Consider the following 24,552-nt stretch of genomic DNA (forward strand, 5'->3'; position numbering starts at 1 on the left):
CCTATCACCATGCACAGCTTAGAAAAGTCTACTTTAATGACTAAGCTGACCCCAGAGTCATACACAGAATAGTAAGGGCTATTTCAGTATAGGAATATCAGATTCCCAAATAGACCGATGAGGCTGCTCCCATGTTTAGGAATTCTCATGGACAAAAAGCTTTCTAAGCAGCAGAGGGCCATGAGCAGTATGCACAGAGGATGGACTGCAATGCTAAAAAGACCCTCTTAGTTCAACTCATAAAGAATGTATCTTTTCCTAAGTGCAATTTTTGTATTAAACCCCTCAGACACCACCTGTGCAAACTTAAGACTAACCATCCAACCTCACTAAGGCTCATTGTAAAGCTAAGAAAATAAAAACAAGAGCTTCAGAGCTGTCGTAAAAACGGAACAAAACACACACATAAAGTGTGGAGCACCACCTGGAAACATGCTCCAAAGTCATCGTTATCACCATGGAAATTTGTAATGACTGGCTCAGTGCCTGTGGCTCAGTGGTTAAGGCACCAGCCATACACCAAGGCTGGCGGGTTCAAATCCAGCCCAGGCCTCCTAAACAATAACAACAACAACAAAACAGCTGAATATTGTGGCAGGTGACTGTAGTCCCAGCTACTTAGGAGACTGAGGCAAGAGAATCGCCAAGCCCAAGAGTTTGAGGTTGCTGTGAGCTATGACGCCATGGCACTCAACCGAGGGTGACATAGTAAGACTCTGTCTCAAAAAAAAAAAAAAAAATGAAAATTTGTAATGACATGAGGAAAGCATAGTCTACAATGTTAAGTTTAAGAAAGAAAAAGGAACTGTATATAAAGCAGGCCTCATTAAGTTAAAAAAAAGTAAAAATAGAAAAAACTATCTTTAGGTGAGGAGATTCTGAGTAATTTTCTTTTTACAGTTTTCTAAATGTTTCAAATTACCTACGTTGAGTTCTTTTTTTTTTTTTTTTTGCAGTTTTGGCTGGGGCGAACTTGAACCTGTCACCCCCAGTATATGGGGCTGACGCCCTATTCCTTCAGCCACAGGCACTGCCGAGTTCTTGTTTTTTTTTAAACTAACTTAAAAACTATAGCTCTTTGATCCATAAGTTTCTGCTACTGACAAACTGATCATTTTCAAAGTTGATAACATGTACCAAAATGTGAGGATTACCTTTTGTGCCTTAGAAGTTTAGACATGCTGGTGAAGGTCCAGCCACAACTGTCTGAGTCACAAATAAAGGGTCTTTCACCTTATTAAAAAAAAATATATACATAGCATAATTATAAATCCAATAATGACAAGTCCTTGATCCAAATGATGTTGCAATTCCCCAGCACATTACCTGTGTGACTCCTTAGGTGAATTTTCAGTCGACAGGCTTTGTCATATTGCTTGCTGCACCCAGGAAAAGAGCAAGAAAAGAGCTCTTGTTCCCTGAAGTGGGCTCGGTTATGGGAAAACAGGGCACTCACTGTGATGAATGTCTTCTCACAGCCTGAACAAAGAAAATACAAACCCTGTTCACGGTGTCACAGAAATCATTTCACACAACTGACGCTAGCCACAACCCCAGGATGCTATTCATACTAAAACCAGGCAAGGAAAAAAACGACTCAGAAGCAATCTCTAAAAAGTTATGACCATTAGTGTCTGGCTTTGTAATAGCTACAACAGGGGTGGCTGATGGCACCCAACACCTACACGCAGGCCACCTGTTACAGTATGACTTGGAGATGGAATAATTGATCGAGAAAGTCCCAACTCACAGTCAGTTTTACAGCACTGACCCTATATACATTCAGTGTGTCTTCCATGAACTCCAATAACAGTACTGCTCCTGTTAGACCCTATCACAAGAATTAAACACTGAGGGACATTTTGCCGGGTAGGGTTGAGCTTTGAAGGATTACAAACCATTCTAACAGCTAGGATTTCACCCCCCTGGGGTGAATGCTGCATTCTGTACACTTAGGAACTCTATCCCTGACGGTCTCCATCTCCATCTCTACAACGGTCCCCATTTCTACAACTACCGACTCCACCTTTTCTTATCTAGACTCCTGTTCCTTTTGCCATTTCCTCAGGATTCCTCGCTTTGTCATCTTTACTCACATGGCCTTTTCTATCACCTCCAACCTCAGTCCCCCAATGAGGCCCCCTATCTAACCCCATCCCCATGCCAATGTAGCCTACACCTTAGCAATTCCCAGAATTTCCACATCAATATTTCCATGACAAATACATGTAGTGCTCAAATAGGGTGGAAATATGAGGCTGCAGGATGTTAACAGGTGCCTTTGTTACAGCTCTTCTCAGATTCTTTAACAGGACACCATGATGTCTGGGAATCAAGGTGCAGACACACTATATATTGCACAGCACTGCATACAAGTGTCAGCAACTTATTTCCCCCAGCAACATGTAACTAGGAAATGCTGATTTCCTCAAGACCCTAAAGTCATCCTCTGACCATAATCTGATCCTCATATCCCATAATTTGCCTATGTTGGACTTCTGAGTATTCACATACTTGGTCAGGTAAGTCTGGGCACCAATCCTAGCTGCCTTAGCAGGAACTGCCCCCTAATCAATAATCAATAATCCCTCTGGACTCTGCCTCTGCAGTCTCTCCTACCTAAAGTCCCCTCACATTCCGGTTGCCTCACACTGGCTCAAGCCCTCAGGAAACTCACTTCTGGGACATTTAAAGGGGACTCACCGGTCCCTCTCTTGCTTCTAGCCACTTCTTTTAGGAAGCCCACTCATCACTAACACAAAACCCTCAAGAGGACCTCATGCCCTGAAGCAAGCAGGATCCCTGACTTTCTGGAATTACATGGAATGATACTCTTTCTCCCAGGAAAAGTCTACAGCCTCCATCAAATTCTGAGAGTGTATGACTGAAAAAGGTGTTCATTCAGTCATGGCCTAAAGCCACGTTCTCCACGAAGAGGGATGCCCTTGGTGGTCCACCACACGTGGGCGTAGGGCTCCAGGGAAACCCTGTTAATATTTTTCATCTTGACTTTTAAAAATTTCTCTACTTGAGTATTTTAATACCACATACATTATTAGGAGAGCAGTATGCTTTTGTAATGAGCCAATGAACATTAGAGGCACACTAGGCACATGCTCAGGTTTCTGTTTGAATGAGAAGGGTGGGAAGGGGAAGGTCCTCCGTTCCAGGCCCTTACCACAGCCCACAGCATCCAGCTGGGCTCTGCCATCCACTGTACTCAGCTCACCTAGCCGGAGCCAACTCCTATCCATTCTTCTGCCTTCTCAGCCAAGAATGTTCTCTGGCTCCTCTGGAGAAACCCTGTCCCTCTGAGAGCCCCTACCTCTGCCCACCCTGGAGAGGGGTTCACTATATGGGTGCCTCACATTCTCAGCACAGTAGGTCAACACAGTGGAGAGACACCAGCAATGGGTTTTACCCACATTGCTCAGCCTCAGTCTCTTCATCTGTAAAGTGAAGACAGTTTTTAAACCTCACAAGAGGATAAATTTCACAAATTCACAACACTGTGAAATCCAAAGGTAATCAAAGTATAGAAGGCACAAAACCTGGCCAGTGCAATACACCTGGGGTTCTCCCTCAGTGCCTTGGGGTCTTCTATCTGGCCATATTCACCCCTGTCCCTCCAGCACGGAGCGAGCACCATCACACTTTCACACGCCGAGACCGAAGAAAACAAAGACCTGACCCACAACTCGGTGCGACTCTTCCTCCGTGAAGGTGCATTACCGCAATTACTAAAACGGAAACATGTGGAGAGAGACCTGCTGTCTCCATCACTTTTAAAGGCAACTGTAATTGTGTTTACCTACTGCTGAAATCCCCGCAACAAAGCAAAAAGATCTCAAATCAAATCACCTGCAAAAAACTAAAACGCAAGCCGTGAGGAACTCAGTCCCGCCCCTCCCTGAATCTTGTAGCCCAGAGTTTAAATCTCGCCAGAACTGCGGCGAAGGAAGGTGTTGCCGCCCCGCCTTACAGCCGGTTGGCATTTGGGTCAGCCCAAGACCCCGCGCAGCCCGCCAGCCCTGCAGACCCGCCGTTACCGGGAAAATCACACTTGTATGGGCGCTCGGGCTCGAAGTGGCTGCGCTGGTGGGAACTGAGCTTGGCGTGCGTGGGGAATCGCTCAGCGCACACCTCACACTTTAACAGGCTCTCTTGTTCGTGGCCCTTCATGTGCGCCTTGAGGTTGTACACAGTGGTGAACTTCTTGCCGCAGCTGGTCACGGGGCAGCCGAAGGGCCGCAGCTTGTCGTGCGACTGAAGATGCCGCTTGAGCTTGTAAGAGGTGGTGAAGGCCCAGCCGCAGCCCTCCAGCGGACACTTGAAGGGCCGCCGGCCCTGGCTGCTGCTGTGCGTCAACAGGTGCACCTTTAGCTGGTGCTTCTTGGCGAAGGCCAGCCCACACTGCGGCTCCGGACAGCGATAGCCTGGAGACCCGGGGCTGGCGCCTGAGGCCCCGCGGCGACCCTCAGCGGGGCTCGCGGCGTCTGGGCCGGGTGGCGCGGGCGGACGAATGGGCTGAGGGCCCGGAGCCGGCGGCGCGGCGGCCAGTGTAAAGACGCCGTGGTCGAAACGCACCAGTAGGTCCTGGTTGTTGATGGTGACGGTACCCGTGAGGGCCGGGCCGGGGACGGCGGCAGGGCCGCTTAGGCCCTGCTCCGCGAGGCCCATGGGGCTTGCGCGAGGGCCAGGATCGACCTCCGGTTGTGTGGGGGCCTCAGCGGCGGCGCCGCGCGGCACTTCCAGCAGAAGCACGATGGAGTCTCCATCCCCATCGTCAGGGGGCGGCGGGCTCGGCGCAGGGGCCTCTCCGCGCCGCTGCCCAGGCCCGCCATCTTCCGGGCCCCGCAGCAGTAGCAGGCGGCGGCGCGCGGGACCCGGGCTGAGCGGAGGTCCTGGGCCTCGGCGGTGTCGGCCGGGCCCGCCGCCATGTTGACCACCACGCGCGGTGGGAACGGCGAGCAGCGTCGAGAGGTCCATCTTGGGCTCAGCAGCGGGGTCTGAGTCGCGGCCTGGGAGGAAGTGCGATCCGCCCCGCCCAGATGCGCGCGCCACGCCACGCCGTGCGGCCGCCCCGGAACGCCGACAGCGCTTGGGCCCAGAGCAGAGGCCAGCGGGAAGCTGCGCATGCGCAGGAGCCGGCGGGGCGGGACGCGAAGCCTGCCGGGCCCGGCGTGGCGTCATGGGAGGGCGGGGCGCGACGGGCACATTTACTTCTCTGCGCTTCAGTGTGGTTTCTGGCTTCAGAAGTCAGCTTGTCAGACTTCGCATCCTCTTTCTGTGTCTTGGTAGTGCAGACAAAGGGAGAGGCAACATCTCGTAAGCGTTTACCGAAGTGCTTAATTTACATTCACACAGGTTCGAGGAAACCGGTTCAGAGCGCTCCAGCCGTTTGTCCTGGGTCACACAACCCTCAACTGGCAGATTCAGGATTTGAACCTGGTCACTAGGCTAGACACCCTCCCAAGCGAACTCACTGGGGTCAAACCCGCCCCTGCCTGGTTCACAGACCTGGCTTGCATGCCCCAGGTCCTTTCCTGACACTCAGGCCTCCCTGATGGGATCTTTGCCTGGATTTCAATTCTATTTCCTGCTAACAGTGACCCAGCCTACCAGTGCTCCCCTCCTCGCCCAGCCAACTCTCCCCTGCTTCCTACTGCCCTTAAGGCCTTAGTGGTCTGGCTTCCTCCCCCACTTTTGCCCTCATTTCCCAGCACATGCCCTCTGTGCTTCCACATACCCACACCACCAACCATCTCTTCTCAGTTCCTCCAGCAGGACAAGCTAGTTTCTGCCTCAGAGACTTTGCACAGCTGGCCTGATTTCCCTGGGAGGACTCTGCTGACCTTGTGATCCAAAGTACACCTTTACCCAGGCCCGTGATTTCCCACCTCCTGTTCTATGTGTTTCCTCCTAGAGCTTTCATCATGCAATTGTTCATGGATCCCTTCCCTGCTCACTTGTCTCAAATGCAGGCTCCTGGCACACTTGTCTTACTCACTGCTGCATACCCAGAGTTTAGCAGAGAAGACTCTTGGACACACTTGTTAATAAATGAATGTTTTATTAGAAGTATTTTTAAAGGTTTATCAACATGTCAAAAAGAATAGGATGCATTTATATATATATATGAACTTATGCCAAAAACATGTTCTGAGACCGTTCAGTGAAGGAAAGAGTAATCATTTGACAGTGATGGTGCTAGGACAACTATCTCACATCAAATGCAAAATTAACTCAAAAACAGATTAAAATAACTACATGAAAGACAAAAATATTAGGAAAAAAACAGAGGAATAAATCTACGTCACAAGTGACCTTGGATTAAAGAATAGTTTCATAGTTTCTTCTTCAAGTTTCCCATGCAAAAATCTGGCTGCAAGTGAGACAAGTAGGCCTTAAAGGCCCACCCTAAATGCCAGGTCCAGCTGCTCTTCATTTTCTCTTAGGGCAGGGTTGCTAACCACTCTGGTCCTGGAACCATAATTTAGCTGGGGCTCACAAAATACATGAGTGCAGTTTCAGTTTGGGAAGATAGAAATCTTCAGATGGTGGTGGTGGTTGCATGATGTTGTAAATGTGCTTACCACTGTTGAATGCTTGGTTAAAAGTGGTTAAGATGGTTAAGTTTCACTACAATAAAATAGAAAACATTTTCAATGAAAAACAGTTGGTAGTGATATGTTTCCCCTCCTGTTCTCTCTCTCTCTCTTTTTTCTGTTTCTCTTTTTATTTTTTTATTTTTTTTAGACAGAGCCTCAAGCTATTGCCCTGGGTAGAATGCTGTGGCATCACAGCAACGAAGGCTGTGTTGTTGGAGGCTCACAGCAACCTCCAACTGCTGGGCTCAAGTGATTCTCCTGCCTCCGCCTCCCAAGTAGCTGGGACTACAGGCACCCCCCACAATGCCCAGCTGATTTTTGGTTGCAGCCATCGTTGTTTCGCGGGCCTGGGCTGGATTTGAACCTGCCAGCTCAGGTGTATGTGGCTGGTGCCTTAGCCGCTTGAGCCACAGGCACTGAGCCTCTGTTTCTCTTTTTTAAGAGAAGCCACACTGTTCCATCCTTAGCTACTGAGTGAGCCCTAAGGTGGCCGACCCTGCTGGCAGCAGCTGGCTTGCAAGGGTTCCAGGGAAGTATACTGCTTACAGGCATGGCTTGGTATGTAGCAAGAGGGGTCTGAGGCCCTTGCACGTGTCCAGAAGCCACCTGAGATTTTGGCCCAAATCAGGCCATGGAGCCCTGCCTGTCCTTACTAAGGAAAGGCACTGGGTGGAAGCAGGTTGGTGCCAGGGCCTGGTGGCCTGGCCCTACAGTGTCTAAGCACTTACAGCACCAGGCTGCTTCCCATGGAGACCTGTTGAAAAAACGTCATTGAGACTCTGCTTGCTGTATTGGGACAGCAGCCTAGCCAGGACAGCTTTGACAAGTGAGAGCTGAAGAGCCTGGAGGAGCTAGCCTGGGCTAGTGCAGCTGCCCTGATGCTGCCAGAACCCAGACACTATAGTTTTGTCCCAGCAGTCTGTCCCAGCAGTCTGAGCTGCACCTGGAGGCACTGCCTCTGACATTGTGGCAGGAAAAAGGGTCAAAGGCAAAGAGCTGGGTCTGTCACTTGATTAGAAAACACTGGTTTTCCCAGAAGGACTGACCAGTGCACTTCCAGTCCATTTCAAGGCCTGCAGTCACTCCTGATTATCAGGAAGGCTGGAAAATTAGGTATTTTTGCTGGCTATATTGCTGCCCAGACAAAAATGGAAAGGGGAGATGGCTACAGGGGTGAGGGGTGCTACAGAGTTTGGGTGGCTGGAGACTGAAGCCCAGAAGGCCTGGCCTCCTCCCCAGTCCACAGACATGTGTGGTGGCCCCTAAGAGACCCATCCCCCGGGATCCTTCTCACTTCTCTGGTTAGGATGATCCTTTGCCAATTTGTTGGACCTGTCATAGTGAGACACAGTGTAAGAGAGAGAGGCTCTGTCAGAGCCTGGGCTCCGAGTATGAATAGCATGGGCACAGTAAGGGGCAGCCACTGCCTGATTCCCTGCTATGGCACTGGATCTGTACAGGGCAGGGAGCAGGCCTCAGTATCAGCTGTGGAGGGGAGGAGGGCCAGGAGAATTTTCTCCATTCAGCCCCTTTTTATAACTTGGATAATAATAAAGAAGGGCCATTGTCACCTCGTGACAGTGTTCCAGGTTTCAGTAGTGTGTTATGCAGATTAAGAAATTGAGGCAGGGCCTGGCTGGCAGAGGCAAGAGAAAACTAAGGTCTATCTGGCCTCTTGATAGTGGTCTTGTTTGACCACTTGATTTAAGAGAAATTTTCATTTTATATAAGAAACAGGATTTTGGAGCAAGATTCTAGAAAGCAAATTTTGGACTCCATAGGCCTTTTCCATTGTAACAGGCTTGAATAAATTAAATGTTTACCAGAGGCCTGGTGTTTCATTAATAAAGCCTAATTAATTGGAAAGGAGAGGGCCTGTGTCCCGAAGAACAAGGAAGCAGTAACCTCACTCCCAGCCCTGCCGTCATCTCCCAGGCCTGCCCCCACAGGATACTGCCATGGTCTTACCCCTCCAAACAGCACCTGCTCAGGGAAGATAGAGGGTTAGGCGTGGGGTCCTACTGAGTGAGACAGATGCTCTCACCCCAGCAAGGCCTTCTCTGGGGCTGGAGGTTAGTGCTCCCTTTGGGGGCCCTTCTCCCCATCACCCTTGTGCTTTTATTTGAACCCTGGCTCAATTCAAGGGCATGGGCAGCACCCAGGGATAGGCCTGCAGTGCCCTGGGGAGTAGGAGGAGGTTTAGGTGGAAGTTGAGGAAAGGCACAAAGTAAGGGAGGTGGGGGGGGGCCACAGCAGGGAAGGCCTAGAAAGTCTAGCTATGCAATCCTCTTTGCCTGGGTCCTTGCATTCAGGGTTTGGGCTCTGGGCCCAGCCATCCTTGGGTTATGGGATCCGGTGGCAGCAGGGCCTAGATTCAGGGGCCAACATGGTTCCTGCAGGGCACTCCAGTCCCAGACAGGGCCTTGGAGTGACCTTTGTTTTTTTTTTAAGAGACAGAGTATTATCAGCAGTCAGGCTGCTGTTGTCTTGTGCTCCCTGCTGTGCTGGCCTTAGGGACTAATCCTCATTTCCTTTTTTCCCAGCAAATGATTGCTTATCCTTAGAGCAGACCAGGCCCACCCTGTGCCACAGGACACAGCTCTCCGTTTAATCCTTTATTCCCACCTGCCCTTCCTGGGGCACCAAGGTACAGAAAGTAATAATACTTGCACAGGCAAGTAGAGTTGCATAAAGGGTGAAAGCCAACCACAAGGCCAACCAAGTGACAAAACCTGGCCAGAGAGAACTCCAGCGGGCTTGGGAGGGGGCTAGTTGGTCTCTAGCTCAGCTGGCGCCCCCACAGGAGGCTTGAGGACTCAGGACTAAATAACACTATCACTAGCTCCCTAGGCTCCCAGGCAAGCAGGAATGATGGACAAAGGGCTTCACCTCTCTGGGCCTCTGCTGGCTCATCTGTGAAATGGGACTGTCAGGAGCACCCCACCCAGGGCAACCATGAGGGCCGTGCAAAGCCCGGGCAGTGAAAGTGTGCAGGTGGGAAGGTGCACTGTGGCTGGAGGTGAGCCGGCCAGGGAGGAGGTGCTGCTGGGGCCGCAGCCAGGGCTCTTGGCTCTGGCCCCCTCTCAGAGCTGCAGGGCCTGCTGGAGCACAAGCTTGTCCCCAACCTCATGGGGGAGCGTCACCACCAGGCCATTGTTCTCCTGCATCGTCTGGCAGATGATGTCGTAGGCCTTCTGGTTCCCAGACCAGCAGCGCCGGGCCACCTGAAAGAGGAGGAAGCAGTGGTCGGTGTGCATGGTACCAGGCACCCCACGCATCCAGGCTCCATGCAGGGACCTGGAACTCTGTACATCTGCCCCATCCTGGGCCCCAGCCCAACTGCCCTCTCTTGCCTTCCTTTAGGATCTCAGCCCTGCCGCCCTTTCTGAGAATGGCCTCTGACCTCACCTCCCCCAGGGCTCCAGGTCTTGAAGGCCCTCCCTCCCTTCAGTCCTATTCTCCTTTACATTCTCTCCTCAGTCTGCTTCCTTCTGTCTACCAGGTCTTCTCCACCCCACCCAGCCCCTTTCAGCCCCTAGAGTGCACTCCTAGGATTAAACCTCTCCAAGGCTCTTCCCTGACTCTCATTGCCTCAAGGTGAAGACCCCACCACCACCACACAAGCCCTCTGCCCTGCTGGAGGCCCTATGGGGGACAAGCAAGTTCCCTTCAGTCTCACACTCACCCTCAGAGCTCCCAGTTGCCAGATGTCAAACCCTCTGAGCTCTTGCTCTGGCTGTGAGCCCCCTCCCCACCAATGTCCCACAGACCCTGCCCCATAGCTGCCTGTGATACAGTCTCAGGGAAGAATCTGGTGCCCCCCTTCTACTCCCCACCCCCTCTGCTACACCCAGAGGCTGCAGTGTCACAGCAAAGGTGAGTCATGGTTGCACAACCTTCCAGACTGACCTGTACCCTCTGACCTGCATTCAGGGACAGCAGGGAGGGAGCACTAAGGCAGAAACCTCCCCACACCAGCATGTGTGGGTGCTCTGCCCAGGGGAAGGGCTGGGACTGCCACGGCCACCTGTATAGACAGAGGCAGGGAGACCCAAAGGAGGCTATGGAAATGCTCCTGAGAGACACGAGGGCAGCCTGATGAGGAGGGCACCCTGGCAGTATCCAGAAGGGCAGGAAGGGGTAAAATGGCCTCTTGTGTTCTGGAGGAGGCAGAGCTAAGAGGGCACAAGAGGAGATGGAGGGGTCTGGGAGAGACTTACGCCATTGGAGACATCCCAGCTGAGCATCATCCTGGCTTTTTGTTCAGCCTCTGGGGTACCATCCAGCACGAGGCCAAATCCCCCATTAATCACTTCACCCCTACAAGAGGCAGAGGAATTTCCAGATTACTGCCTGAACTTGACCATGCATGGAATAGGCAGAAATGTTCATTTAGAAGTGTTGGCTTGAGAGGGTCTGAGAGCTGTTGGGGAGCCATGTTCTGTCTGCCTCTGCAGCCAGGCCATGCAGACAAGTAGATGGAGGAGCCGGAGAAGCAGAGCTAGATGGCGGGTGGAGCTGCCACCTGCTGGCGGCTGCCAGCTCATGCATTGCAACCATGGACTGGTGCCCACCTTGGGATTCCATTCGGAGTACCCTCTGGCTGGAAGCCTGCCTGACCTCCCTGGTGGACCATGCTTCCTCTCCCCACTCCCAGAGTGCTGGCTTATAGAGCACACTCCCTTGAAGTGTCTCTTGCGTTACTCCATCCAATTATCATTCCTTGTAATTTTGTTGTCATGATCTTTATCTTTCTACTTGGTTTAGGTGTATTTTGGGGTCCTTCTGATTACCTGATCTGAAGATTGAGCTCCTTTATTTTCAGTATTTCTTGTTTTCTACTTAATGCATTTCTCTGTGTGCTGTTTTGACTATGTCTAACAGGTTTTGACATGTTCTTGTTTTCATTTGTCTCTTAAAAGATATAATTTGAATTTTAGCTAAGTATGCTGCTGCTGTTTTACTGTTTCTACATGTTTTGCCCTGTGACTGTTCTCCATTATTCTGGGATGACCTTCTCCCACCCTCATCCTCGAGGTCATCCTTGATGCCATGAGCTGCCCTTGACAGAGCAAAGCAGTCTTCTCAGCTTTCAGTCATACACACCAGAATACCCTTGATCTTGTCAACATCTGTCATCGTGCTGCTGCAAAGATGTTCATCCTGTCTCACAGTCCTCCCATGCAGTGAATCTGCTCCTTCTTCTCCCTGACCTGATTTGCATCTGGTTTTCCTGGCCTCAGATCTTTTAGCCCCACCCATCTTTACCTGCTTCTCTGCCCAGCAAGGGCCCTATGATGAAAACTTCAGCCAGCTCCCACCCAGAAGCCAAGATGCCCTGTGCCCCTAGCAGCCACTTGCTTTTCCCACTCCTGGCTCAGAAGCTGCACTGCGAGTGAGCCAGCTGCCACTGCTGTAGAGGCCTGCCCTGCCCCAAGCCTGCATCCCTGCATCCAGGCTACATGGGGTGCATTGCATCTTCCACCTGCCACCAGGTCAGGAGATGTTCCAAGCAGACCCAATATCATTACCATTCACCTGTCAGAAGAAAAAGAGGGCAGCAGCCATGCTAAGGCCTGAGGACTCGAATGTGTCCTTCATCAGGAGGCCTTCTGGACATTAGAACTGTTCTGTTTTAGGAGCCTGCACCCTAGAGGGTCAGAGACCAGGCTGGTCAGCTCCAGGTAACTGCAGAAGAATCTTGAGTATGCATATCTCAGGAAGATGGGAATGATAGACCATTGCTATTTATGGACAATTTGGGATTACACACAAATCTCACAAATGGTGCTGGGACAACCAGCTATACCTTTGAGAAAAACACAAAAGTAGAACCATCTGTTACTTGACAGATGGACTAAAGCGCACGACTGGGAGGACAGACATCATCTCTTACTATAACTCCTCGAAGCAGGGGCTACCACTGTGCTACAAGCCTGCCTTCTGCCGCAGCCTGCCTTCTTCAAGATGCCCACTCCTACCACATGCAGATAAAGATGGTATGTGGAACACATGCATTTATTTCTGCTCCCTCCAAAATCTCCACTAACATGAGTACAAAGGAATTCTTTAGCCCATAAACAAGGAGGAAGTGAGAGGAGAGTAAGCCGTGGGATTCGGGGAGCTTGAGAGCAGACATGAGAAAGCTCACACCCGAGGTGGCTGTGGGAGTCACCAGTAGAAACCTGTCAGCACCCCAGGACCCAGACAGCCTCAGGGCCAAGGAGCTCTGAGAGATAGCCAGAGCAGAAGCAAAAGCAGGAAGAGCAGCTGGAAGGCTATTTGCCCCTAAGTGGACTCCCAGGCTGCTACAGCACCTGACTGCCAAGAGGCCGCCTGAGCTGACCCTCAGCAGAAGCATTGGGCTGACCCTCTAACACATGAAACCCAACACTCAACAGCAAGGCCCCAACCCTTCTAACTCAGTCTCCCAATAAGGATAGGGGACCAGAAAGGTCTTTATCAAGGTCCAACCAGCCCAAGGCCAGAGCCTGACAATTGAGCCCTTGGTGCACTTCAGACTGCCCCGTCCTGCGGCCCCTGGTCTAGAGGTCCACCTGAGCACACAGGCTGCAGCCAGCTTGCTGGTGCCTCTCTAAAAATGGCTGGACAGATAGCTCAAAGATGGAAACCAAACAGGCAGTGAGAAAGAGGGGATCCGAGGACACAGGCTGGGGGTGGTGACACACAGCTGGCCTTGGCTCTCTGGGAAAGGCAAACTCCACAGTGTGGAGCCAGCAGACAAGCCAGAGCATGGAACAGCAAACCCAGGGATCTGGGAATACACTTATGACTTGGAGACACGGACGGTGGAAGAGAGACACAGTGGCAGAGCCTATGGTGGTTTCTCCCTTGGAGTAGAGGAATCACCCCACTTGGAGTGGGACACAGAGGGAGCTGGGGAAATGGAGGGAGCCTGGAACCAGCTCTTCTATCCCCAGCCAAACACCTTACGAGCCTTGGGTGGGTCCTGCTCTCACATGAGCTGATCAGAATGGCAAGGAAAAGACCTTGGCCGGAAAGCCCTGAGGGAATCACAGGAGGAAACTGCTCTGAAAGCTTCTGGAAAGTGACAGGGTGGTCACTACTGTGGTGGGTCCTACTGAGCACCCACCACAGGCCTCTGTGTCCAGGGCTATAGGGGACCCAAAAAGGTAGCTTGGCTGTGCAAGTCCCTCCCCCGTCCCTCTGACTCCCAGCTCCCAGCAAGGCCCTCAGCAGAGAATGTAGCTGGGACCTGAGCCACCCCAGGAATCCCTGACTCCCATGTCAGCCTACACCTGTCCTCAGGAGCCTTCTTACCAGCCCACGCCCCCTCCGTTGTGAAGTGCGACCCAGGTGGCCCCACGGCAGGCATCTCCCACGAAGTTCTGCACGGCCATGTCTGTGGAAACAGAAGCTGCTGCCTATCACCTCCACACAGAGTGGACACAGGGCCAGACAGGCTCAGGCAGGGATGAAAGTTGGCATTACAGGCCCCACTGCTGGGGCCTAGAGGGTGGGGCAACAACTGGCTAGCAGGCAGCGAGGGATAGTGACCCTAAAAACAGCATCACTTGTGTTTGAAGGATTGGAGCTGAAGCAGGAGAAACTGACAAATGCCCATTTGCCCCATCAGCCTTCCCTGTAGCTAGACTGAGAAAGTGCCCCCAAAGCAGAAGGAGCAAAAGAATTACAAAGGACGGACAGGGCACCAGTGTCAGCTCAGAGAGCCAAAGAAAGACTACATTGTACTCCATGATTGCATTAATGTACACAGCTCTGACTTAATAAAAAAAAAAAAAGAAGAAGAAGGAGGAGGAGGAGAGGGTGAAGGAACAACTTGCAAATGAATGATTTTCCTCACTCCATCAGAGAACTGAGCTCCCAGGACACTCATCTAGCTGGGAACCTGGGGGGAGGGCACATCAGGGAGAAACAGAGCCCCACACATTCTAAGGGACCGTCATGAGCCAGCCTGGGCTGTGAGTCCCGGGGACACAGATTTAAGGGGCTCGCACCCTCTTGCAGGCTCTTCCTTCAGAAGCCCGTCTGGGTGCTCACAGAGACCAGGGGGTCCTTTAAAGCACTCTCCTCCTCTTGGTGCTGGCTGTGAAGGTGGGGAGGGGTCCAAGAGACCAGAAATGCAAGAAATGCAGCAATACAATCTGGAAAGGTGGGGAAAGAGAGCCTGGAGGCCGCTCAGCTAAGGACAGGGCAATGACACCCCAGTCCAGGGCCCCAGCCCACCCAGTGTGCCTGGCCCGGCTCCGATTTCACACTGGGCATCCCACATCCCTATGTCCCTGAGCCAGTATCCTAGTCACCGTCAGCCAGGTCTCAGTGCCAGAAGGTTTTTCACAACAACATGACTGAGTGAATCAACTGATTTTTAAATAAATCCAAATCTAACATTAAATTATAAAAAAATTATCTGTCTCACCTGCACAGAAGGCAGAGCCATCATAGATGTTGGAGGTCTCTCTGAATGGGCTGTCAGTGCCACTCACATCATGGTGGTCTCGGCTCAGGACCACTGGCGCCTGCTCAGGGAAAGATAAAAGTTGTTAGCTGATAATGTCCAACATGGCTGTCCAGCAGAGGCAGAGCGCTAGGCCCGGGCCACCCCAGAAACCCTTTGGATTTCTCCCCCATAAACACAGAACCGCTTCAGAAGAGGCAGCTCAGCCATTCTGATGTCATCTGTAGCGATTCATCCTTGTGTGACGGCACACTCGTGTGCGATCCAGGTATACCCTGGATGAGCGTCCTGCATAGCACCATCTAGCTGGGACGGCTGCTGCTATGCCTGCTCTCAGATAGGGACCCGAGGCCCTAAGAGTGCGGGGAGACTTGGTGGGCGAGCACGTGTCAAACACAGATGCTCCTCGACTCATGGTGGGCATCCATCGGGTCCTAAATCCACAAGGCGGTGAAGCTCCACTGGCCTTGAATTAAGAGGCCTTCCCCTCCTTGAACAGGCCAAGCTTGTTCCCACATCTTCGCCTTGGCAGTGAAACAGACATGTCAGCAACTCAGAGAGGCCTGTGTGACCACTACATAAAGCTGCTCATCACTGTCTGCAGCTCTCAAGCATCCTCCACTGTGTACCCACAGTCTGCTGGCACTGCGCCGGGGGCTGTGTCTGTCTTGTTCTCTGCTGTGTGCTTAGGACATGTGGCACGGAGGAGGGACTTGCCAGCATTGCCCAGTGGATGCCTGAGGAGTTAAAATGACTACCTCTCTCTGCTGGCCTGGTGCAAGTGGACCTGGAGCACAGCCCTCACATGCAGAGGGCCTCTGGGATGTGCTGTCTGAGAAGGGCTGGGGCTACGGTCCTTGTGGCCGGTGCCACTCTGCCAGAAACTGCCATGATGATGGTTTTCACACATATCTCTTGATTTCTCTTTTATGTCTGATCATTAATATTCTTGGCACTTCCAAAAAGACACGCTGACAAGACCTTTCTGTGGTGTGAGCCAACAGAAAGAGGAGTGGAAGCGCCCCTGCCCTCCGCAAGCATGCCGGGTATTCTGTGTCCTCAGGAGCTGGCCTGAATGATTCAGAGAGAAACAGGCAAAGCCTGGGAAAGTCTGACATGGTTTGAAAACAATAACTCCTTAAATGTGTGTAAAATTGCTTTTGTAGACATCAACTCATTTAGTCCTCACACTCAGTTTGAGGTTTTTGGGGTTTTCTTGAGACAGAGTCTCATTATAGCACCCTCGGTACAGTGCGGTAGCATCACAGCTCACAGCAACTTCAAACTCTTGGGCTTAAGCGATTCTCTTGCCTCAGCCTCCCAGGTAGCTGGAACTACAGGCGCCTGCCATAACACACACTTATTTTTTGGTTGCAGTTGTCCTTATTGTTTAGCAGGCCTGGGCCGGGTTTGAACCCGCCAGCTTCGGTACGTGTGGCCAGCTCCCTACTCACTGAGCTATGGGGGCTGAGCCACACTTTGAGATTTTAACATTATTCTCTTTTTACAGAAGGACAGTGAGACTAAGAGAGGGCACCCGACTGCTCCAGGTCACATAGCAGGGCCTGGGGTCAGGGTCTGGGTTTGAGGACTCCTGTCCCCACTTACCCACCCCCACACTGACACAGACGCAGCTGGCCCAGGAGGAGGTGGCCCTCCACCCTCCCCACCCTCCCCTCCTTCCTTCTTCCCTCCCTCTTCCCTCCATGACACTTCACACCCACCTCCCCCAGCACAGCTGGGCCTAAAGAGGGCTCATCTCTGAGCCCTTTTGGCCAATCTGGGACCAGGGACCAAAGCCTTCAAGGAGATAAGGTTTCCCTTAAAAGGTGGCAGTTTGGGGCTCAGCCAGGAGAGGGCTGAGCCGCTGCTCCTGTACACCCCACTGCTGAGGCCCAACAGTGGGACCTCTCCAGGAAGGCAGGGGCTGAAGCCCCCAAGCCGGGCCTGTGGGAAGTGATAGGAGTAGCCTCAGGGAGGCTCCCTGTAGAGCATAGGACATCTCACCTTGATCTTCCCTCGGGCAATGGCCTGGTTAATGGCCACTGCGATGGCCACACGGCCCTTCTGGTCCGAGTACAGGATCCTTGCCTGGGAACCCACCACCTGCAGAGGGGAGGGCAGGAGGAGCTCAGTCAGCAGAGTCAGGGCATCAGGATCATGAAATGTGGGGGAGACGTGGCCTGAGGAGGCCCTTCCAAGAAGGTCACAGAGGACCCCTGGGGTGCTGGTAGCAATAAAAATAAAGTCTGTACCCTGGGGCGAGCACTCATGTCCAGCCACCAGACAGCCACACAGGGCCTTCATGTCCACACAGTCTGGGCCTCCAGACACTGCCATGACCCATCACCCAAGGGTTCATGCCCAGGGGACCTCGGAGGCCCTGACTCTTGTGCTCCAAGGACCTGTTCCAGGCATCACTTCTCCTCCAGTCCTTTCAAGCACAATGATAGCAGCATCCCTACTCTGAGCTCTCGGCCAGCCCTAAACTGTGAGTCTCGGGAGGGAGGTGCTGTCACCCTCCTTACACGCTCCACTTGACAGAAGAAGAAGCTGGACCCTGAGCAACTGAGCACCTGCCCACAGGCTGGGCCCTGTCATCGGCTCCCAGGTGCTCAGCCACCAGGCCACAGCCCCCTTCTGATGGCCACCACACTTGTTTCAAGGGACAAGATGTCAGCAAACCAAATGAGTCACTGTTTATCCCTGTGGCCCTCCACCAAGTGGACATTCAGCAATGCCTGGAGACATTTTGGGGTGGTGCTGGCCTGGGTAGAAATGCCGCTAAACATTTTACAGTGCCTTTGCCACAAAGAATCATCCAGCACTCAGAGATCTGAAAAGTTACTTGCATACATACAGTCACAACAGTATTGATCACAGCAGCCAAAAGGTGGACGCAACCCAGTGTCCATCACTGGATGAATGGACAAATATTTACCACACAGATACAACTGGAATGTCCTCCAGCCTTAGAAAGGAAGGAGATTCTGACACCTGCCGCAACACAGATGAACTGTTGAGGCAGTGAGCCTAAGGGGAGACGCACCATACTCCAACAACGACCCCCCCCTTCTCGTGAAGAAGGAACAGAACAGCAAGTAACAAGAAGGGTGAGGTGTGGGGCAAAGATTGGGAAAACAGGGTGAGGCCTACTAACCTTATAGTTCTTGTTCTTAAAATACTTTTGCTTAGCTAGCAGTAACTAAGTGCCACAAAACAAGTGCCACAAAACTGCTTCTGTATACACCGGATTGTGAAACCCTGCGCTTGCTTGCTTGGCTCGCTGATAGCTATTTTTAGCTTCTTAGGTTGACCCATATAAACTCTGTCTTCAGGCTGGATGCTGCTGCCCCTTCTGATTTTCTGTCAGAGGGTAGCTGGCTGGCAAGTCTCAAATAAAAGGACTCCTATTGGCCTTTTCCATTTGCCTGGTGGTCTTCTCCTCTCATGCACTATAACATTTCAAGGACACTATGCCAAGAGTAAAATGCCAAGAAATAAGACCGGCACAAAGGGAAAAATATTGTGTGATTGCCCTTCGATGAAGTCCCCAGAGCCGTCAAATTCCCAGGACAAAAAGTAGAATTCTGGCCCCTCAGGGAAGGGGTATCGGGACTAGGGCTTAATGAACACACAGCTTGTTTGAAGTGATGGAGAGTTCTGGGGTGATGGCTGCACTGTGTCGTGAGTGCTTTTAATGCCAAATGGTTAAGATGGTAACTTTTGTTTGTGTGTATTTTACCACAATTTAATAAAAAGTATCTAGCCCAAATTTCAAGAGTGCTGAGGCTGAGAAACCCTGGTTCTCCAAAGAAGATGCAGGTGTCCAGCCCAGCTGCTGGTGAGCCAGTCCAGAGCTCGTGGCAGGGCCATGGAGGCAGCTGCACACCTGCTGAAGGTGCTCAGTGGGGCTGGGACAGTGGGCTTCCTTGCTTCCTCTTTCCTTGTAGGTGTCTAGCAAACAGCATTATTTCACTCACACCAGTTGCCTCAGATCCTTTTTCAGAAAAACAATCAATATAGATCAGTCCTACAAAGATTTTCAGATTTCTTGGATCCATAAAAAAATACATTGGGAGGAACTGATGCAGGATTTCCCACTTTGTCAAGAGTGTACATTAAAAAAACTAAATAAAATCTTTAAAAAAGATAACCTTCTGCAATCACCAATCATAAGATGAAGAGCAATATATCATTTTGTCTTAAGAACATTTGCATTACTGTTTATCACAGCTCAATTTACAATCATCAAAATATGGAGACAAATGCCCAGCAACCCAGGAATAGATTAATAAGCCGTGGTATCCATACATCGTGGAATACTATTCAGCCATTTAAAAAGCTGGAGAGTTTACATCTTTTGTATTAACCTGGATGGAGGTGGAACACATTCTTCTTAGTAAAGTATCACAAGAAGAGAGAAGCAGGAATCCAATGTACTCAATTCTAATATGAAGCCAGTAGATGATCTACTACAAACCTACATAAGAGAAACCTCAAATCAATTCAGGGTAGGGGGGCCGGGGAACAAGGGAGAGGGAAGAGGGGATAAGGAGAGGAGATGGGGGTCATGGTGTATGGCACACCTCTTAGGGGGCAGGATACAATTAAAAGAGGGACTTTAGGCTCGGCGCCTGTGGCTCAGGCAGCTAAGGCACCAGCCACATACACCTAAGGTGGCGGGTTCGAATCCCCAGCCCGGGCCCACCAAACAACAATGATGGCTGCAACCAAAAAATGGCCAGGCGTTGTGGCAGGCGCCTGTGGTCCCAGCTACTTGGGAGGCTGAGGCAGGAGACTCACTTGAGCCCAGGAGTTGGAGGTTGCTGTGAGCTGTAATGCCACGACACTCTATCCAGGGGGATAGCTTGAGGCTCTGTCTCAAAAAAAAAAAAAAAAGAGGGACTTTACCTAACAAATGCAAACAGTGTAACCTAGTTCTTTGTACCCTCAATGAATCTAAAACAATCATAAAAACAGACTAGAACAGAAAAAGATGAAGAGCAACATGAACTGGGATGAGCATGATCACTGCGCAGCTGCAAGGCGGGCACGGAGCAGTGGGCGGCTTGCTCCTGGCGCCGCCGCCTTCTTGGTTGGCTGGTGCCCTGCCTCAGGCTCACCCTGTCTTCCCCACTTTTCTCCACGCTCACCGGCTCACATTCTGCCTGTAGCCTCAGCCCTGCAGGCCCTCACGTCCTGGGTTTGGTGTCTCCAACTCACCACCATCACAGATGGGTTGTTGGCACAAGGTCTTGTGGCTGAAACGCAAATGCAAACTACTACACAAGGAAGAGCCAGCCCAGGAGACTGGGCAGTCCCCTCCTGGCCATGGGACCTTTGTCCAGACACAGTGCACGGCCAAAGGTATGTGAACCCAATGCCGACTTCTTTTGTTCTGTTCTCAGTTCACCTGGGTTGCTCCCACTGGCCTGGCTGGTCCCTCTGCCTCCCCTGGTTGTCACTTAGTGGCCTTCCTCTCACATGTAGACCTGATGCACTTGTCAGACACCTCTTATGGCCACTCTCTATAAGGCAGTATCACCTCTGCCCACATCACTTTGCTCAGTGTCCACCACACCCACTCACAGAATTGGGTTGGGATCTGTCTGTTTCCTCAGCACCTGACTCAGTGGCTTATGCACAGGGAAGTCTAGAGGTCTGCAAGAGCTACCTCCACCGTCTGCACACTGCAGATGCGAGCACAGGCTCAGAGAGGCTGAGTCACTCACCCCAGGTCACACAGCTGAAAACATGGCAGAGCTGACTGGGCCCAGGCGTCCTGGCTCCAGAGCCCAACTTCCCACCCCTGCCAGCCACCTCTGTGTATTGAGTAACGGGATGAAGAACCAGCTGACCAACCCTGGTCATTGCCCCGGGGCTCCAGGCTATCCCCCCATTTTTTACTGTGGTAAAATACACGTCAAATTTACAATTTTAACCATTTAAAAGTTCACAGTTTCACTGGTATTAAGTAAAATCATAAAGTTGTGTAACCTTCATCTCATCCACCTCCCTCCCCATCCCTGCTCCCACCACTCCGCCCTCTGACTGTACAAATGTGACTGCTGCAGGGGCCACATGTGAGTAGATCACACACAATTTAGTCTTTTGTATCTGCTTTACATCACTCAGCAAAGTGACCTTAAGGTCTACCTGTGTTGTGGCAGGTGTCAGAATTTCATCCTTTCTAAGGCTGTGTGTAGCACGTGTTACCTGCTTTACCAGTGACGGCCACTTGTGCGTATTTTGGCTGTTGTGACTATTGCTGCGGTGCACATGGGTGTCCCTAACCCGACTCGTCTGGATGTTCACCCACAAGTGGAATTGCTGGATCATAGGGCAACTCTATTTTGGGGGGAAACTTCATACTGTCTTTCCACAGCAGCTCTACCACTTCACATTCTCCCCAGGAGTGCACAGGGGTCCAGTTTCCCCACATCCTCACTGGGGTCCCTTTTCAAAGGCCCTGGGTGTCTTTCTCTGTCAGCCCTAGAGCCAGGTGGCAGCTGCTGGCTTTCCAAGTGTGGCCACCAGGGGGCTGCTGCAGCCAACACGGGGCGGTGTCTGCACCCTCTCAGGGCATGGCAACTAAGGCTGGGTGGGGCAGAGACCTCACCTCTGAGCAGTCTCCTGATGGCTCATTCCCCAGGGCCTACAGCCCTCCCTTGCCTCCCCCAGGCCTGAACCCTCACCAGCTGGTGCTTGGCAGCCTCCCGGATCCAGCGGATGTTGTCCATATACTGCTGCTTCACAGACACCTTCACTGCAGGAGAGATGGGAGGGGTGTCCCGGCCACAGACACCAGCTCTGCACCCACCCCTGGAGCCAAGATGCAGGGTTGGGGGCCCAGCTCCACCCCACAGGCCTTTCTGATTTTGAGAGCCTCCAGGGCTGATGACAGAGTGAGTTAATCCATAGACTTGTGCAGTCTGCTACCTGACATAGCAGCAAACAGCTACTCAGCAAACAGCTACTCAGTGCCTACTGTCTACCAGACGCTTTGCTGAGCACCAGGGACAAACTCTGCTGGGCCATGAAGGCAAGAAGAGTGTGTGATGAGGTGGCTACTAGGGCGAGCCCGGGCTCTCCACGGAGCTCACAATCAAGCTGAGTCCTAAATGCTAAGAAGGAACCAGTGACACGCAGCTCTGAGGGTACAGAGCTCTAGGCAGAGGAAGCACCCAGAGCAAGGCCCTGAGGTGGGAATCAGCTTGGCGTCTTGGGATCAGGCCAGTTGGGCTCACACAGAAGGTGTGGGGTACACGGGGAGCCAGCTTGGACTAACTTGCGAAAGCAGGTTGGTAATTTTTCCAGCATTGTGGGAGCCAGTGGTTAATACAGATATCATTACAACTTTAATTAAATAGACTTAACATCAAAACAATTATATGAAAAATGAAGGTAACACTCAAGTCTCCTCACTGCCTGGACTTTACTGTCCTTTGACAGGATCTATGCTCTCAATGCATCTGCTCCTGTTATGCTGGCGGAAACGCCATGGGACCACATGCTGCTGTCCATGTTGAGCCAGGTCACAGCCAAGGCTGAAATCACTCCAGCTGGGCGTATTTATACCACAGTCATCAGCAGATGCAACAGTTCAGGGCTGCCTTCTGGAGGGCTGTTGCCAAACACCTCCTAGCTGCCTTCTGAGGGCTGTACAGCTGTCCTCACCACCAGAGCAGCAACATTGCACCAGATTCCTAAGAGAAGACCCATGCTCCCCTTTCCTTCCCCACTCCACTCAGGTCCTGGCCAGTTTCCTCCCACATAGGTGGATCACATAGGTGGATCCATGGAACCTGGACCCCTTGACCAGCCCACCAAACCTAGAAACTGGTAGCAGGGTTAGTAAAGGCTGACCACCTGTGCAGAGAAGCCCACCTGAGCCTGCAGGAATGCTGCAGAGAAACAGGGGTGAGACTCCAACAACTGAGGAAGTTTCATAAAATAACTGCCTTCCCATCTCCACATGAACAAGGACGTCAAATGCACTCAACAAGAACAGACTATGGTTTACGGGGGGGGGGGGGCATGCCGAGATGGAAAGAGCACAGTCACCCAAGTCAAAGAGGCAGAACAGAGAGTTCACATCAGCAGAACCCAAGGCAGATGTGGGGTCCCTGACACAATGGAAGCCCAGGTGGACCTGGCAGATGTGAGCCAACAGAGCCTCGCATGGGGGTGGCATCCTCACCAAAGCCACCTTTGACAGGCCCGGACCTGAGCCACATCCAGGGGAGAAGCAGGGCCAGAGTGGGGCTGTGGTATGGTGGAGCCTGCCCTGTGGGCCCTACCATCACTGCCCAGCTGCCTGCCCTGAAGCCCTTTCTACTTCAGCCACTTTGAGTGGCTTTCTGTCATTCAACTAGAGGGTCCTAACTGGCAGCGCCCCGAGCAGCTCTGGAGGGCAGAGGCTCAGCACAGCAGGGGCCATACTTCCAACACTCAGAATGGTGCACCTACCCTGGCTCACAAAAGCCAACAAGGCCTGGGGTGCCACACAGAATCTGCCACCAGCTGTCAGTCGGACAAGCTCTGGGAGGCAGGAGCTTTGGGGGACCCCTACCCACAAGCAACCCCCACCCAGCAGTGTTACCTCCATCAGCAATGGCCTGCTCCAGCACAGACATGGCCAGCTGGTCTGTGACAGTCAGGTCCTTGGGGTCTCCTGATGTACATACCCAGCGGAAAGGCCCAAATCCCTGGGAGAATATATCCCTGCAAAGACAAAAATGCCTCCTCACATGGGGCTTCCCAGGCCAACCACCCACTGGCTCAGGACAGGGGTACAGTAGGGGGGGTGTGCCCAGTGAGGCAGGTGTCAGTGTCCAGAACTGAACTTGGATAAGGAGCTTCAGAAGCCCTGACCTCTATCCTCCCCACAGCACCCCAGGTCTCTGTCCGGCCACTTTCTACCACACCATCACCAGCTTCAGGTGCAGAGATCTCCAACTACTGTTACAAAGGCCACATGAAAATTAAGTCATCTAAGTAGCTGTGAGAAGAGAATGAATGTGGGGACCTGGCCTTTGTGAATTCACCTTGGATAAACTCATCCCCAGAAGACGAGGCTCCTGTGGCTGGTGGAGATCTCATGGGGAACCTCATGAGATCTCCTGGGGTTCCCTGCCCAGGCTCCTGCATGTGCCAGGCTGGCTGGGTGCATCCCTTGTGGGCTCCCCTCACACCCCTCCTAGAGGGAGACAATGGCCCCTGTATCGGGGCAGTGCCAGCACTCTCCCGGCTCTGCCTGTGCACCCCAGGGGACCTGACAGGGTAAAGTGCCATCTGCCTTCCTCACCTCCAGCCCTCTCAGGTCCCACCTTTGTCCAGTGAGGACCGGCAAGTCTTCCACGGGCAGCATGATGTGCTCTCCCAGTCCTCAGCAGAAAGGCCAGACTTCTCATCTCAGCCCACTCACCTCTAGGGTTCCCGTCTAGCTCCCCAACTTGCCCTGGGCTGCAGGCCGTC

The 24,552-nt window shown here is 52.2% G+C and overlaps 2 protein-coding genes across 3 annotated transcripts in view; both read right to left on the bottom strand.

Annotated features, from left to right (window-relative positions):
* Positions 1-5,050, bottom strand: part of ZXDC (ZXD family zinc finger C) — a 44,054-nt gene extending 39,004 nt beyond the window's left edge. Inside the window, exons 1-3 of one of the 2 annotated variants that reach the window (XM_012809250.2) lie at positions 4,050-5,049; positions 1,327-1,479; positions 1,155-1,233 (exon numbers count right to left, since the gene is read on the bottom strand). In XM_012809250.2, the coding sequence (XP_012664704.1) occupies positions 1,155-1,233; positions 1,327-1,479; positions 4,050-4,989 (1,172 nt within the window). In that variant the 5' untranslated portion in view covers positions 4,990-5,049. Of the gene's footprint in view, positions 1-1,154; positions 1,234-1,326; positions 1,480-4,049 lie in introns of both variants that reach the window. The other variant, XM_023516966.1, reaches the window with a different exon arrangement.
* Positions 5,051-9,213: 4,163 nt separating this feature from the next.
* The window catches only part of UROC1 (urocanate hydratase 1), a 36,138-nt gene continuing 20,799 nt past the window's right edge, over positions 9,214-24,552 (bottom strand). Inside the window, exons 14-20 of the mRNA XM_003796182.3 lie at positions 23,678-23,799; positions 21,771-21,841; positions 17,080-17,178; positions 15,034-15,133; positions 13,914-13,995; positions 10,832-10,931; positions 9,214-9,835 (exon numbers count right to left, since the gene is read on the bottom strand). Coding sequence (XP_003796230.1) covers positions 9,695-9,835; positions 10,832-10,931; positions 13,914-13,995; positions 15,034-15,133; positions 17,080-17,178; positions 21,771-21,841; positions 23,678-23,799 — 715 coding nt within the window. The 3' untranslated portion in view covers positions 9,214-9,694. The remainder of the gene's footprint in view (positions 9,836-10,831; positions 10,932-13,913; positions 13,996-15,033; positions 15,134-17,079; positions 17,179-21,770; positions 21,842-23,677; positions 23,800-24,552) is intronic.

The sequence above is a fragment of the Otolemur garnettii genome, unplaced genomic scaffold, assembly GCF_000181295.1.
Source record: "Otolemur garnettii isolate 467f Iridium unplaced genomic scaffold, OtoGar3 scaffold00101, whole genome shotgun sequence".
Taxonomy (NCBI): domain Eukaryota; kingdom Metazoa; phylum Chordata; class Mammalia; order Primates; family Galagidae; genus Otolemur; species Otolemur garnettii.